General features: G+C 38.9%; 1 protein-coding gene across 4 annotated transcripts in view; it reads left to right on the forward strand.

Annotated features, from left to right (window-relative positions):
- Positions 1–16,924, forward strand: part of DIAPH3 (diaphanous related formin 3) — a 449,656-nt gene that overhangs the window by 124,989 nt on the left and 307,743 nt on the right. For all 4 annotated transcript variants that reach the window (XM_040991319.1, XM_040991320.1, XM_040991321.1 and 1 more), the window contains 4 exons: positions 2,501–2,575; positions 2,664–2,733; positions 6,750–6,886; positions 9,815–9,920. In XM_040991319.1, the coding sequence (XP_040847253.1) occupies positions 2,501–2,575; positions 2,664–2,733; positions 6,750–6,886; positions 9,815–9,920 (388 nt within the window). The remainder of the gene's footprint in view (positions 1–2,500; positions 2,576–2,663; positions 2,734–6,749; positions 6,887–9,814; positions 9,921–16,924) is intronic.

A 16,924-nucleotide genomic window follows, 5' to 3' on the forward strand; every position in this document is an offset into this window, starting at 1 on the left:
TTTGCTGTGCCTCTATTTTCCTTTTATATGCTTGTGAAATGTGAAGTATGATTGGGTTTTTGGAAGACTGTTGTCTACCAGTGTGGTTTCGTTAGTGTTGAAAAATTAATTCCCACTATGAATTGAAAGATTATAAAAAGGATTTGGCACAATGTCTTTTCATATGCACATTATGTTTTATAGGATAGTCTATATGTAGTATGTGAATAGATTCAAGTGTTATATATTCTGAAGTTGAGTTATATATTTTGTACTTGAGAAGAGTTACCTGGGATATTGAGACATAATTTGAGATCTTCTGGGTTGTGCTACTCTAATTGTTAGGGATGATAAATTTTAAATATCTGTGTTCTATTAATTAATTGGAACAGAGAGCTAACTGGTTCAAGTGGGTTGGTGTGTGGCCTGAATGTTATAATGGGTCACAACATAAGCATATTATCTACTGCAATTTTGCAGCAACATAATTTAAAAGTACTTTGCATATTATTGTGTAAGGCAGTTTGGTGAATAGTAAGCATATTCTTTTCAATGAAGTGAGAACAGTATGAGTAATGCTAAACATTTATATTAGCTTTAGAATATCTATATGAATATATTTTTGAATCTAGCAATTGTTGTAAAATGACTTCAAAGAAAATGGAGGGCCCACTGTGAAGTACTAACACAGTCAGGTCTGGTGAACAGACTATCTTCTTGCGTCTCAATACCAGTCTATGTAATACTCTCAAATTACTTCTTACATATTTGATTTCAAGCTTCCCTGCTGCATGTGAAATAAGAATAAATACAGAATAGGATGTCAACAAGGCAAGCAGTTAAGTGGGATGCTGTAGGTGTTTTCATGCAACATGAAAGCAAGATTTGAAATGCCTACAGGTAATCTGTCTGGAGCTGATAGTGGGGAGCAAACTCTTCACTTTTGAAGTAGCATCCTGGTTTGAAAACAGCAACTTCTATTTAACTTTGTCCTCACTTAACTATAATGGCAATCTTCAGTCTTCTACAGGGATGTATCTTCGCTGTTTCAGTGCATCCTTACATTAGTTATTTCAGGGCTTTCAGTAGACAGAGGAGTGATGAGTAAAATAGCCTGGTGACAGACTGCTAATCCAAGTTGCGAATTTCTACTTTATAAAATGAGAAACCCTCTTTATTTTTACGTGGGCAAATGGTATTCTTAGAAGTAGGAAAATTACGAGGGTGGATTTTCATATTTTTATTGTTCTGAAAACATCATGACTTTTATTCATTTATTGGAAATGTGATATCTTAAAGAAAATGACATGTTTCTAGTATGTGACTTTTATTCATAATGATCTGTTAGAAGAAATTTTGATTTTTTAACATGTTCAAACTACACATACCTAAACTAAAAACACATAAACATGTATACAGAGAAACACACTGATTCATTATTTTGATGAGTATTACCATTGTTATATATATTAGTAGATGTTTTCCAAAGTACCATCGATGAAAAGTATTTATTTCTCCCAAGGTAGTATTGCTGCAACTCGGTGAATTTTTGTGCATTGGGAAGCATGTCCTAGATATAGAAGTTGCCATGAGTGATTAGTGAGTTTAGGGAACAGTTGAAATTTTAAAGATTGATTTTACGTTAGCAGTACATGGGAAGGAGATGGAGGGGTGGCGGGAGGGCAGGTGCTATTGCATGTTTGTTGTGGTATACTGCCCAGAAGCCAGGAACTTATTCTGGGACTCCCTGGATCCCAACAACTTAAGCACTGCTTCCTCCCAGAGTACACATCAACAGGAAGTTGGAGTTGGGAGCTGACACTGGGAGTTCAGCTCAGACACTCTGGTGTGGGCTGTGGGGCGTCTTGGCCTTTTTAGCACTAGGCCAAATGCCCAGAGTAGGTATAGTTTAGAAATACTCATTTTAAAACTTTTGAAATACTTGCCTCCCCCGTCTTTATTTAAATTAACTAAACTTTGATACTTAATTAGTTAACATCTGTAGGAGTGAGTTTCAGTGTTTTGAGAAATTCTCTGAGAACATCTCTTTTGAACATTTTGAGTAACTTTTGTCACTGTTGGTGTGTGACTTTGCATCTTTCCTTTTTATGGATTTTTTTTTCTCTAGTTTTTGTTCTCTGAGTAGCCTGAAGTCGGGCTTATCCAGTGTTATCTGATAGCTGACTTGTAGCCAGATGTGGGTAGATGATTGGGTGAAGTGCTGACTTAGTGTTTGCCACTGTCCTTGGTGTAAAGGCTTTGACCTTGGGTGACTCGCGTACTGTCACTAGATACAGAGCATGGACGAGGAACGGGGCCCAGTGAGCTCTTAGAAACCCATGTGAGCTGACTTCAGCACACAAATGCCTTCAGTCAGTTATCATGAATGAGCACACTTCCAGTGTTCTATAGTTCTGATTATGAATATGTCAAGTATAAAATGTGAATGTGTAATATTACCTGATATTTCAAGTGAGAATGCTGAAAACATATGACTAATTAGTCCTTTCATGTTTTTCAGTTGGGTCGAAAGCTTTGGATGCGAGGGTCTTGGAATATTACTAGATATTTTGGAAAAATTAATTAAAAGAAAAACGTAAGTATTGCTACTAATTGCTTTTGAGCAAGCTGCGTTTGTTTATCCAGCTCTAATGCCAGCATTGGTATGTTTTATGTCAATACAGGCAGGACAACGTTATAAAGAAGAATCAACACAAAGTCATACAATGTCTAAAAGCCTTGATGAATACACAGGTATGTGCATAGTGAATTAGCATTTGTCCATAGTTCTATGAATTAGCATTCTGTAATATAGAAATTCATGTGCACTTAACATGTATTGCCCTGATGTACTTCAAAGTGCATAACAAAAACAACATACTGTATTGGGTTCTTTTTTGTTTTTAATAAATCCAGTTGTCTTGCAACAGGAAAATATGGAGAATGATTGGACACTCTTAAGAGGCTTAATTCCTCGCATGTTGATGAATTTTTCTTTCCTTTCTCTGTTTCCTCTGTTCCCAAAATTACTTTCTTTTCTCCATTCTTTTTGTCTCTCCTCTCCTCTCTATTCAACTTTTCTAAAATACATAATGATACTTCATTTAATACATGTGTATTATATAGTTTGCACTAACACTTAGAAGGAACTGCAGGTGTAAAAATTGAGTTCTAGGAATTTGGAATCTGGAATGAAATTAAATAACAATGAACAGGCTCCAGAAATGGAACAGGGATGCTTGACAGAAGCAGTGTTAAGACCAGCCATAACATGGAGGCTCTGCAGAATTGGCATTCATCAAGGTGACATCCTTTACACTCGTGACTAAAGTTAATTTTTCTGACAATAGTTCTGTCCCATATACTGTGAGTTGTAGAATTTGGCATCATTCCATGCTATTTCTTCAACTTCAGCATCTGAGCACATCTTTGCCATGATGTGTAATGTTACAATTACAAGTTGGGTTTTTTATATGTAGGAAGAGAAAATTTTACCTATGATAGGATGGTTTTTTTTAATTCTATAGCAAAATCATCTGTGTATTTCCAGTTTATTTTGGAAAATCTTACCTTATTTTTAGACATAAAACTTCATAGGACTGCACACTTTAGTTATAGTACTTAAACTACTAACAGTTTTTTGTTTTATTAAGCACAAGAAAAAATTTGCATTTTTCAATTAATGTCCTATAGAATTACTCTCTGGGGCCTGGTTTTCTCTTTTGCCAGTAAGATTTTTTTCTCTACTGGTTTCCTTCAATCAAATGTGATTTATCAAGGAAAAATATGTTAGAAATCTAACATTCTTTTGTATTGAACTTCCTGGTCTTTTTGCAAAATTAGATTTGAGATTACTAGGTACCTTTTTTTATTTTTAGGACTTAGAAGTTTTATGTCTCATTCTGTAATGGTAAGCTTCATAACATGAGACCATTGTGTATGTATAATGTACATTTTTTTAAAATGTCAAGACTGAACTATAATTGAGCATATCTACGGATAGAAATCTGTTAAGCATCTTTAGTATAATTCTTCAATGATAAAGAATATAGCACCTGTATTTGGTACTTGTATTTATGTAATATAAACAATTTGATAACATTTCCCATAACATGAAATAGCTTTTCAATGAGTGAGAAAATAAAAGATAGCAAAGATGAAAAGTTAATTTAAGACCAACGCAAATAGAGGCTCCATTTTGAAGCCTTTTTGCATGTTGCTGTGGAAGAGTACTGCTAGTAAGAATGTCCTGCTTCTCCCCCAGTCCCCTCCTGACCCACAGTGTCACTGCTGCTGGAATCAGCAAACCTCAGGTGGTTGATCAGCTCCAGAATTCATGTAGTGTGGATACTGCTTACCTAAACTATCATCATCAATGGCTGAAATTCTGTTAGGTAATAATGAGGCTCATGTGGAATGTTAATAGAAGGTTGCAGTGGTCTTTTGTTTAGAATAGGTCAGTTGTCATACTACCCAAAGTGAATCCTTGCTGTTCAGCAAAGATATACCCTACACCTTCCAATCTTTGTCTTGCTGCTCTAACTGGCAATAACCTTCATTAAATGCAGTTTACTGCTAGCTCTGGTAAGGTTAACCGTTTCTCAGAGTCAACATTTTTGTTTTCCTTTGTATTTTAAGTAATTGAGACTAGTTATACACAAGAAGGGAGCAGTCACCTGCTTAGGGTCACAGGAGAATGGTCAAGACAATGTAATCAGAAAATATTTGTATTCTACCCTTGACTGCATGGTGATTCTAGGGCTGGAGGGCTTATCAGAAGATACTGAAGGAAATTAGCCTGAGTAGCTTTGAATTGCTGGAGGAGCCATGGGATTTTTGATTCCTGACGGAGAAGTACTAAGGCCAGCCGGGTGGGAATTAAAGGCAAGGGCTGGAGGCAAGCCTGACTCAATTCTCAAGTTTATTAGGACAGAGCCAGTCTTTCTTACTTGCTAATTATTGACTGACTTTCTGAATTTGATCTAAGTGTTAACTTTATAAGCTGCTTACAATTCCCAGGGATGATTACTGAGGCATATTGAAGTATTTAACCCTGTTCTGATTTTCATCCTATTCTATTTCCTGTTAAGCAGCTTGATACCACAAAGGTGACTTTCCACCTGGTATAGCTGTTCCTTTGTCTATTTCCCCCATCACTACAAAGACAGAGAAGTCTCTCCAAGAATCCTACTCTGAATTCTTTGTCGTTCTGCTTGTATTTTATCCAGTATCCCAATGTTTTTTACAGGTTTAAAGCAACTGAAATATTTCTTCACATCATGAAGGTTTCTTTAAATTAATACCCCATAAAAATAAGAGCTACAGGTGGAATTTCATGAGAAAACATTTAGGTTTTAACTTGCTATCAGTTCAACTTTGCTCCTCTTATGTACTGCTAATTTTGAATTAAGCCACAGTTAATAGGACTATAATCTGGATTAAGGCATTTTATCTTCCTGTTTTGTGGCAGCTAAACAACCTATTTCTCAGCTTTAGAAGGATTCTGAGATGTGAGATAAATAGTATTGTTTTATTGCTTCTGTTCATCCTCTGTGGTTTGATATTTATCTTCTGTAAATTGTAAGCCCAAATGATATAGGCATTCATAAATCAAAACACTGTCATTAACATAACTACCTATCTTCTAATTGGATCTAACATCCTGGCAGTAGCAAGCAAACTATATCCTTATCTTAAATCATCCCATTTAGGTAATGTGTTTACAACTGCTTTGTCTCAGTGAAGATAAATAATCTGATTAGAATATATATATATCTCCTCATTGAGGCGGTTTTCACATGGTATCTGCCCCATTCACTTCTTGTCTTGCCCATGTTAAGCGTTAACATTTAGATCTGCAGTGTATAGCATTGTAGTCCTGTGGCTTTTGAGAACTGGAAATGTGGCTAGTCAAGATGGAAATGTTATAATTGTAAGGCATACTTGATTTTTAAATACTTAGAGTGAAAATTTGAATTATCAGTAAACATTTTGTAGTAGTTGTGTGTTGAAACTTTGCATACATTAAGTTAATGTTACTGAAAATACGTTCTAGTTGAAGAATTGCCTGTGTGGTTCACACATTGTTTCCCCTGGTCTCTGCAGATTTGTGCATTGACTTGTGGTAGTTTCCTCCCTTACCACCTATTCTTCCTGGAAAAAGGTCCTCATGGCTTCAGTGTCTGACTCCGACTCTGTCGAATATGTTCTTGTTGAGAACATAGTCTCACTTGCTCCCCTTGAACACATTCCTATTTTAATAATTATCAACTGTATTGTTATGACCTTTGAAGGATTATCTGGATTTGATAGTCTGGTGGTACTTGACCTACAGCAGTTACTTTTTATGAATTTAAGGATGCTACATGGTCTTTGTATTTCCAACTTTTCTAGATGTAAAAATGTGTTACCTTGGGCCCTGCGGTGTTACCTAGCAGCTGAAGTCCTCGCCTTGAACGCGCCGGGATCCCATATGGGTGCTGGTTCTAATCCTGGCAGCTCCACTTCCCATTCAGCTCCCTGCTTGTGGCCTGGGAATGCAGTTGAGAACGGCCCAAAGCTTTGGGAGACCTGGAAGAGGTTCCTGGTTCCCGGCTTCGGATCAGTGCAGCGCTGGCCTTTGCACTCACTTGGGCAGTGAATCATTGGATCCTCCTCTCTGTCTCTCTTCTCTCTGTATATCTGACTTTGTAATAAAAATAAATCTTTAAAAAAATGCACAATTTTGCTAGCTCTCTGACATTTAACCTTTTGTTTTCAAAACGTTGTAGTATGGCTTAGAAAGAATTATGAGTGAAGAGAGAAGTCTTTCCTTGCTGGCCAGGGCCATGGATCCCAAGCACCCCAGTATGATGACAGATGTGGTTAAACTCCTTTCTGCAGTGTGCATTGTCGGGGAAGAAAGCATGTAAGTGTTTAAAACTTTTTTTTTAGTTACTTGATTAATATGTTGATTTATTTAATGGTTCGTTCTACTTGTGACTAGAATTTGCTCCAGATAAGTGTTGAGGTATTTTAAAGCAAATGATTTAGGTACTGGCTGAAGGTAGATGTTTATGTACTAGTTCTCTGATTGGACATAGGAGTTATCAGCTTAAATAGTTATGAAAACTGATTTTTTTCATTGTACTTTTAAAAATTGCTTTGTAATATAAATAAACAGTGGAAATAAAGATTTTGAAAAATGTGATAGGTTCTGTTTCTTAGATGTTTGAGAAAAATTAATTCAAACTTTATGTATACCTGCCCTGTGGACTTACTAAGTGAAGTGTGTAATGGCATTTCACTGGCTGAGGGTATAAAGGCCTTGTTTACTAAATGTACACTGGGACTTTAACATACCATATTTGTCTAAGCTATAGCTAAGAGATTGTTATTCATGAGCATATTTCGAAAAGTTTGTGGAGAAATTGAAGTTAAGTATGTGAGGATTGGTATTGCGGTACCATGAGCCGGGTAAATCGTGGCTTGAACACCAACACTGTATGAGTTCAGGTCCTAACTGCTCAGATTCTGAAGCAGCTCCCTGTTCATGTTCCTGGGAAGTCAGAAGAAAATGGCCCTAAGGGTTTGAGCACCCCACAGAGGAGACCCAGATGGAGTTCCTGGTTCTTGGCTTCATTTTTGCTAGCCTTGGCCATTGCAAATGCTTGGAAAGTTAACTAGTGGATGGGAAATTTCCCTCCGTCACTCTCCCTGGTACTCTAAGTGTTAAATAATAAATTTTCAAAGAAGACAAATCTTTTAAAGATTTTACAGTGTTGCAAAAAAATAAATCATGAATAGTTTTCCCATAATAGTTATTCCCATGCACTTTTTGAAGACTTCTTACATACATTGAGACATTTTTTTCTTTAGAAAAGGATTGTGGTTCTAAATATAAGAAAGCATTTTAAAAATGTTTAAAATATATTTTAAAAAGGATAAAAACATAGAAATTGAAGAACCAAAAAAGTAATGAATATTTGTCACATGCAAGTATAGATCTGAGACTTGCAAATGGATACTTCTGATTTGTCTGAATCTAGCTCTACTAGAATTGGTGGGATTAAGCCAGCTCATCTGATGCCTTCATTGGAGAGCCAGAGACACTGATGGAGGTCTGGCCCCATGTGCCCCTGGGAAATCTCTAATGCCCATCTGGGGATAGACTTATGCCCAACTGCAGTGCCAAACATGCAAAGCCAGTATGTTCACTTTCCCAATATAAAAATTCCAAATGAGGTTTGGTATGAAGCTCAGCATGGGTTTTACTCCCTGTACATTGTAGCTTTTGCACTCTCTTCCTCTTTTCCTTCTTGTATCTTAGTTCCTTTCCCCCCTTTCTTTCATCTTTTCTCCATTTTGGACTCTGCCTGCTTTGTCCTATCCTCTTCTTCTCTTGACTCGTTTGCCTCTGTCTGCCCTCTGTTTTCCCTTCCTCCTCTCCTCCCTACCCCTATCTTTCATCATCTTTTCCCTTCCTCTTTCGTATTATTTTTGTTTCTTTTAGAAAAGATATCACAGTGATGATCAGTTTTTAGTACCAGATGCCTATGTGCACAGATGAACTTCTGCAAATGCTAGGTACTGATAACTATGGATTATTAAACTGTTTGTTTTAAAGATTTATTTTTATTGTAAAGTCCGATTTCCAGAGAGGAGGGGATACAGAAAGAAAGATCTTCCGTCTGTTAATTCACTCCCCAGGTGGCAGCAACAGCCAAAGCTGAGCTAATCCAAACCCTGGAGGCTGTTCTGGGTCTCCCATGCGGGTACAGGGTCCCAAGGCTCTGGGCCGTCTTTGACTACTTTCCCAGGCCACAAGCAGGCAGCTAGATGGGAAGCAGGACTGTCGGGATTAGAGCTGGTGCCCGTATGGGATCCTGGCTTGTGCAAGGCGAGGACTTAAGCTGCTAGGCTACTGCGCCAGACCCTAAACTGTTTAATAGAGAAGGAAGTATAGTTCTTGAATAATTTTGTGTAATTTATATTTGAATTTTTATAATTCCCATATATGTTTTTGGTTACTACGCTTTTTTTCTTTCCTGGGAGACATTCCCATGTCGTTCTTGCAAATTCTTGTGGGGCTTACTACATTAGACTATCTAATATTAAGATCCTTGCTCTACCGTTTTATTAGATGTGAAAACTAGCTTGACTTTTTAAGGCCTTATTTTCCTAACCTTTGATACCGATTAGTAGCAGTACATATTGGGTACTGCTTGTTTACATTAAATGAGTCTGTCTCTTGGTTTCTCCGCCCCCCTGAAATAATTTTTATTCGAAAGGCAGATCAGATTTTATGAAGAGAGGACAATTTCTTCCATCCACTGGCTCATTCCACAAATGGCTGCAGTGGCCCGTGCTGAGCTGATCTGAAGTCATGAGCCATGAGATTCCTCTGGGTTTCCCACTCGAATGTGGGGTCCCAAGGCCCTGGGCCATCATCCACTGCCTCCCCAGACTACAGGCAGGGAGCTGGACAGGAGGTGGAAGTAGACCAGCCAAGACACAAACTGGCAACAATATGTGGTCCTGGCTCTTGCAAGGTGAGCATCTAGCAAACTGAGCCATTGCACCAGGCCCGTGAATCAATATTTGTAAAATACCATGAAGAGTACTTGACATGTAGTAGGTTCTATTTAGATTCTTGATCAACATCTTTACAACTTCTTGTCAGGGACAGATGAGTTAATGCATGTCATATTAGGCCAGTGTTTTGCAAAATGCCATATATTTAGTAAAGCTATTTTGAAATATTGTTTGCCGGGCTGTATTGACTCCGTTTGTAGAATGAAGCAATTGGGTTATTTGCTACTTGGAATTTAATTAATGGATTGAAAATTTCCAATAGCCTGGAGGACGTTTTAGAAGCTTTAACGTCAGCTGGAGAAGAAAGAAAAATTGACAGATTTTCTTCTATTGTGGAAGGCCTTCGGCACAATTCAGCTCAACTGCAGGTAAGTTTCACATGTATCAGTTGCTTCCAAGTGACAGTTCATCCATATTGTTTTGTCACTGGTTTATCTCTGAAGAGAAGAGTACATTAGGAAGCTGTATATGCCATTTAACCTCTTGTAACATGATTTTTATTGAATATACAGAATTTTAAGTTATACTACAACATGAATTTATATTGTACTGATAGGCTTTTCTGTAAAAATCACACAGTATAAATTGTTTGTCTCATTAACTGGTTACTAAAATTTTTAAGAAGTTTTGCCATTTATGTGAATCATGCTGCCTCCTGTTTTAATTTTCTTAACTAAAAAAATTGAGTTTGCATGTGTCATAGTGAAACTCAAGGTAATAGGTATTTTCATAAGTGCTTTAAAAAGTCGCATTTCAACTTAAGTATCTTAGTATCCAAGCTGCATAATAATGTTTAGTTTTTCCTTTAATAAAAAGACACAGGAGGTTTTCATTAATATAATTATTGTTATGATTAGTGCTAATCAAACCTGAACATCCTTAAAGAAAATATTTATGTAGTTTCATTTTCAGACCCAAGTTTTTCTTGGGGTTGCTGGAACCTGGCCTTTGAGAGGTATAAGACTGGCCTGGAGGCAGGGTCCATCTCTTAGGAGCGTAAGCCTCTGCCTGTGGTTCTTGCATCCCATAGAGATGTTGGGTAGAGTCCTGGCTTCCTCAGTGCTGATCCCTCTCACTGTTTATATGCTTGAGAAAGCAGCACAGGTTGGCCTGAGTGCTGGGACATCTGCATCCGCATGGGAGCTCTGGAAAAACCTCCCAACTCTCACCTTTGGACCTGCTATCTCTAACTGTAGTGCCCTTTTGGGGAGTGAACCAACAGATAAAAGATCTCTTTCTATCCCTCAGTTTTTCTGTAACTCTTTCAAGTACAGTAAATCTAAGATTTTTCTGGGCTCCCAATTTCAGCCATTATAAGCATTTAGAAAGTGAACCAATAGTTGGAAATCTTTGTCCCAGTCCCTGTGCCTAATAAATAAGAAATTAAGTATATAATTGGGGTGGTTTTTGGCATGGTGGGAATTTTTTACTTTGATTGCAATAAATTCTAGAGTGTTTAGTTGCAGCCAACCTTATATTCTCACTGACAACCACGGACACATTTTATCACTGTAGGTTTGTGTATTACATATATTTAACATAAATGACAATCATGTGATCTGTGATTTGTTATGAGGGGCCCTTTTAAGTTCCATTCATGATAGGATATTTATGACTGCTTCATTTTTTTATTGCAAATTAGTCCTTTAAATGGGTGTATACATTTTGTGTTGTGGTTTAGAACATGAATATTTGTGTTCTTTCCACATTTTGGCTGTTAAAAATGTGCTCTGAACATTTTTAGAGATTTTTGAATTTTTTGATTATGTTTATATAGTTGAACGGTGTGGAAGGATCGAGGATTAGGCAGAAGTGGGTGTGATCATTGCTTCTTCCTGTTTCTGGGAAGAGGGGGAGATAAAGACAGAATCCATACCCAGACTCCTGGCTGACCCGGTACCCAGGGATGGGAACAGCCACCGAATATCAACCCAGGGTCCTGATGTGGTGCACGTTCAGAGGATTCTGTCCAAGTGGTTTGGATAGTTCTGAGGAAACCCAATGTCTATTGGCTGACACAGTCAACCTTAGAGTCTCCATTCATGCAGATTTTTGCTGTCACCTTCGGCTGGGGTAATTGTCCAATTTGTTCTGTTGTCCTTCTGTGGTACCAGATATCCTATGCAGGTCCTGATGTGGTTCCATATTCTCCATGTGCATCAGGATCTGCCGTCTGTGCTCTGTCTTTTTCATTGAGGAGGACTTGTTCTTGCAGGCAGGTTCAAAGACTGGGGCCAGGCAACCAGCGCCGCCCCCGCCCCCTTGCCCCTGGGGCTTACAGACCTGATACCCACCTTGCAGGCAGACTCGAGGACCCTGGCCCTGCCAGACCCCACACCCCCAGGGTTCACAGACCTAGCACCCACTGCCCTCAGACTGGCATGGTTTGCTTCACCTTTGTCATCAACCAGCACATTACACATCTTGGCTTGGTCCAGCCTGACCACAGTCGCAGCTCCTGCTGGTCCTAATATGAACAGTCCCCTATCCTGGCCCTAGTGTGAACTGGCTGGTGTTGTGACCCAACCTTGCCCCTCCTGCACCCTGTCCTAGTTCTCACATCTGCCAGTGGATGTTTTAAACTGGCCCAGCCTGGTCTACCCCTAGACCTGACCCACATGTATCCAGTGGGTACTATAACCTGAGCTGGTCTGAGCTGCTCCTTAATTCTTCCACTCAACTGCAAGGACTGTGTCCTGACAAGAGTTTACAAAGCTTGTCCATCATGCCTCTTCCCAGTGGCAGATCTCCTCCACACTGGTGGATCCTTGTCCCAGGTTGTCTTTGTCTACCTCTTGTCCTGGCAGGAACAGTGTCCTTGCCCAACCAGCCCACACCCATTCTGGTTCATTTACATAGGTATTACAGCCCAGCCATACCTGGTCCACACCCAGACACAGCTCTCACAGGGTTCAGCAGGAGCCAAGACCTAGCCCAGCCCATTCTTCACTCACCCTGCCTCTCATGAGTACCAGTGGGTGCTGGAGTCTAGCCCAGAGTGGCATGCCTATGATGCAGTCACATCCAGCCTGCTGCCCCCATTCCAGCTCTTGCGCTCACCAGTGGGAATCCAAACCGAGCCAGGCCTGTTCCCAGCCACAGCTCCTGTGTGTGCCAATGGAGACTGCAATTCCACAGCCTGCAATTCCACATATCCTCCACAGATTCTGCCCCAAGACCCGATTTTTTCACTCACTGATTATTGCCATGGCCCAGCCTGTTCCAACTCTGATTAGTTGGTACTTTGATCTAGCCCTGCCAGGTAGGCCCCCAGCCCTAGATTTAGTGTGTGGCAGTAAGTGGTGTTTGGTGATGGTTGATGCTAACTATCCCAGCTTAGGTCTCCCATGTGTGCTGGTATTTCAGTCTGATCCTTAAAGGTCCTCCTGTTCCCCCACCCAAATCACTCTGTCTCAGCCCCCTTACTTACCTGGAGGTACAGTGGCTTTGTCTGTGGAAGTCCCTCAGTAGTAATTCCTCACTTGGACTTGAATCCTTAAGTCCCCACTCACCTCTCCCTTTGCCATCCCCGAGTCCCCATGTAAGCCCATACCCTAGGTCTCCAGAGCATGCTGTTGGGCAGCCTGCCTGAGGGGCAGGGTGAGGGCCCCAGCTGGACCCAACGCTGGGGCTACCCTAAGCAGCAACCTAAGGAAGGGAGAGGTCCCTAGAGATGATTTTTTTAAACTTATGATTTGTCATACTTACTGTTCAGTGAATAGAGGTGGGGAGGATGGGGGCTGATAGCAACATATTCCTTTGGTAGTTATGGAATCATACTTTTGATCCCATTCTTGACAAACTTGTGTGGTGACTCAATTTGCTAAAACTAAATGTGTGTTAGTTAAAAGTTATATTTTCTGTTACACTGAATAGTAACGGCAATTCATTTATGTTCCTTATAATGTCTTTTCTGTTTCTACCTGCTTTCCTTACTGTTTCTTACCTTTGTCTTTTTATAAATAGTCTTAGAGATTTATTTGTCTGAAAATCAGGGCTGTGAATCCTCACGTGCTAGCCCGTGTAGGTGACAGGGACTCAAGTTCTTGGGTCTTTTTTTTTTTTTTTTTTTTTTTTTACTATCTTCCCAGCCACATTGGCATGGAGTTGGACTAGAAGCAGTGTAGTCAGTTCTCAGGCTCTGAACCTACGCTACTCCCAGGACACTGATGTCACATGCAGTAGTTTAACTTGCTGACCAGAAAGCCAACTCCTTGATATATTTTGAAACTTTTTAAAATCAAGAAATGAAATTGTGTATTACTTGTGTGTACTTCTCATTTTTTATGACACATTCAAATTCCATTTCCATGGATCTTTATTAACAATAGGCAATGTGAAGAATTTTTCAGATTTCATTTTATTCATGATATTTTTATTGTAAATTTTTGCTCCTCAGTGAGGGTTTCTTGTTATTAACCTTAATAGGTGAAATACCCAGAGATGGTAAGCTTAAGTATATAAGGTACCATTTTCTAAGAAGCTATCTTAGATTTTTTTTAAAAAAGTATATTTTCTAATTAGTAATTATGTGCTATTTCCTTTAAAATTACCAAGTAACACTTTCCTAATATCTGAAAATACTTTCTTTTGGATATTTCTTAATTTCCTCCCAATAAAGTATATTTTAGAGCTAGCCAGCTATTAATTTTCCCATAAAGCCGATGCTCTAAATGCTTATTTCATTCCATTAGCTATACAATTTGCATTTATTAAAATGCACTCGTAGTCTGGATGATATCAGCAAATCACCAAATTAAAAGTAAAACATGTTTGTCACTGAATAAGATACAAAGCATTGTTTGCTTTTAAATTAGAGAAATTGGGAGGTAGTTAAAAAAAAAGCCTGATTGTTCTTTTATTGCAAAGTATATTTATAACAAAGTAGTTTTTAAAAGACGATTGCTTTTTTTATAGTTTGATCATAATAATAAAGATAATTTGCTTATGATTATGATCGAATTGAGTGTACTTTTTACCCATTTGATGTAGTAAGAAAATGAAAGGCTGTTTACCTGAAATGAAATAGTTTCAGGCTTTAGAGTCTTATCAGAAAAGAAAGTACAGATATGAATATGGGGCTTAAAATAAGCATTTTCTTTTTTCAACTGTATCAGATAGTTATCCAGCTGCAAGCAATATAATCCCCTCTAGGTGACTTACACAGAATATACTATTGGACAACTTACAGATTCTCTTGCAGGCCCTGTGTGGATAATACAGCACTAGAAGCAATGGCAAAACCAACTGGCCACACCCTAATAGAACAGCATTCTACTGGGAACCCCTCTCCTAACCCCCTGCTCTGGTCAGTACTGGAGACAATGGGGACAGACAGATGTGAACAGCAGCTGGTTTAGGAGTTGTACCTTCCCCGTCCATCCTAGGGCCAGTGGTGCTGGGTGTGGTCAGCCCTTCACATCATCCAGCACTGCTTAGTAGATTAGAATAAGCGCAGGTTCAACAGTTCCAAGCTCCTTATTTCTCTTAATCTTTTTACCTTGATTTCTTCTTCCCTTTCTGTTGCCTGTATCTTCCATGTTCTTTGTCAGAGCTACACTTCACCAGGTTATCAGAAGCATATCTATATTCGAGAGAAGTGTTGAAATTCTTTCTTGTTCATGGACCTAGGTGAATTGTGCTGCCTTTTGGTCAAGAAAGGAACTATGAGAATCCTAAAGCTAATTGGTGTTTCTGTTTGACATGTGTCCTCAGGCCTGCAGGGACAGCATGCCCTGTGATCCTTGTCCTGTGGTGTCATTCAGATCCTCCTGCCTTGCACTTGTGCTGTGGGTGTAGAGAACATGAAAATTCCACAACTTTTTATGCGATTCATAAAATAACATGCTAGTCCACTACAGCTTCTGGGGTGCAGTCAAAATGGGAACTCTTAGGTTTAAAAAGAAAAGACCATTATTATTACTCACAGTAACAGACTTGCCTGAGTATCAGCTTTGACACCCAGAGTGTGACGGGAAGGTACAGTAGGACATATCTGAGGACAGAAATCCTGAACTCAGATGGTATACCTCTCTTTTCTATTATGAGCAGCATAATACTTGGTCTGATAGAATATGATTACAGCTATTGGGTTGTCTCGGCATTTAGGTATTTCATTTGGATTTCATTCGGAATCCAAACAGTGGGGTGAGGCTGAACAGAAATACTGACTTTGGCCTTGCCTGTCAGTTATGACTCAGTCAGCTGAATTAATCTCGTAAACCAACAACTGCAGTCTACAGTAGAATATCAGATGGTTTCTCCGTACAATATTTCCACTAATCTTTCCATGTAACTGGAGGTATTGAGACATTGAGTACCCTAGGGCACCTGTTATCCATGATGACCCTGAGTACTTTCCATGGCTGCCAAGGCATCATTGATTGCTTCAGTTAAAATCAGGACGCAGTTCTTACCATCTTTCCTAATGGAGTGACTTGCTTTATAGGGATCACTGCCTTCCTTTAGTAAGAAAGTTTATTTGATTTTGTTGTGTCCATTACATGCTCAAACTCACCAAAATTTTATTTTGACCAAGTAAAGATCTTTTTATAATGCATAGTTCTGTATTAATATTTATTTTGAATTCCTTATGCCTTTCTACCATTTAAACCCCTCCACACTACCCCTCCCGCACCTCCACCAAAGGAAAGTTAACTCAAGTTGTTTTCAATATCGGGTCAGTTGTTCTCACCGTTATGAAATGACCAAATGAAGAAGGTAGTAGTTGTAAAGAGATTGTTAGGACCATCATAGGGACATCCTGGGAAGGATGTAGAGATGGCTTCGTTTTCATTCATCTGTTTGACTATGACTTTTATTGAGATTTGTGTAAGTAGAATTAATACAGAAGTATAAGTTAATAAAATATCAAACAGATCAAGATAGGTTGCTGAATATTTTACCATGATTGTAATAATCATTACGAGAAACAACAGCATAACTTATTGGAAGCTCTTATTGTCAGAGGGAGCATGTCTGGTTATCAACTAATCATTACTATTAGAATGCACTGCCAGTCCTCTGAGCTTATACACTTCTTCATTTATGCTGCATTAGAAAACTTGAAGATAATGTTACATCTTGTCTAAAGATTTATAATTCAGCAATTAGTTGATTAAATGACTTGTGTACTAGACTGTGCTAGATGTTGGAACTGCTCAGATGAATGAAATACTTTCCTGCCCTCAAGAAGCATATACTCAGAATTTGCAATTTAAAGCTACCTGGTATTTCACATGAAAATTGCAGTACTAGCAGCTTCATCAAAAACTGTGTTAGACTGCATTAGACATTAACAATGTTGGGCCTGGCCTGGAGGCCTAGTGGCTAAAGTCCTCGCCTTGCACGTGCCAGGATCCCATAAGGACAC

The sequence above is a fragment of the Ochotona curzoniae genome, unplaced genomic scaffold (assembly GCF_017591425.1).
Source record: "Ochotona curzoniae isolate NIBS_2020 unplaced genomic scaffold, NIBS_Ocur_1.0 contig_64, whole genome shotgun sequence".
Lineage (NCBI taxonomy): Eukaryota > Metazoa > Chordata > Mammalia > Lagomorpha > Ochotonidae > Ochotona > Ochotona curzoniae.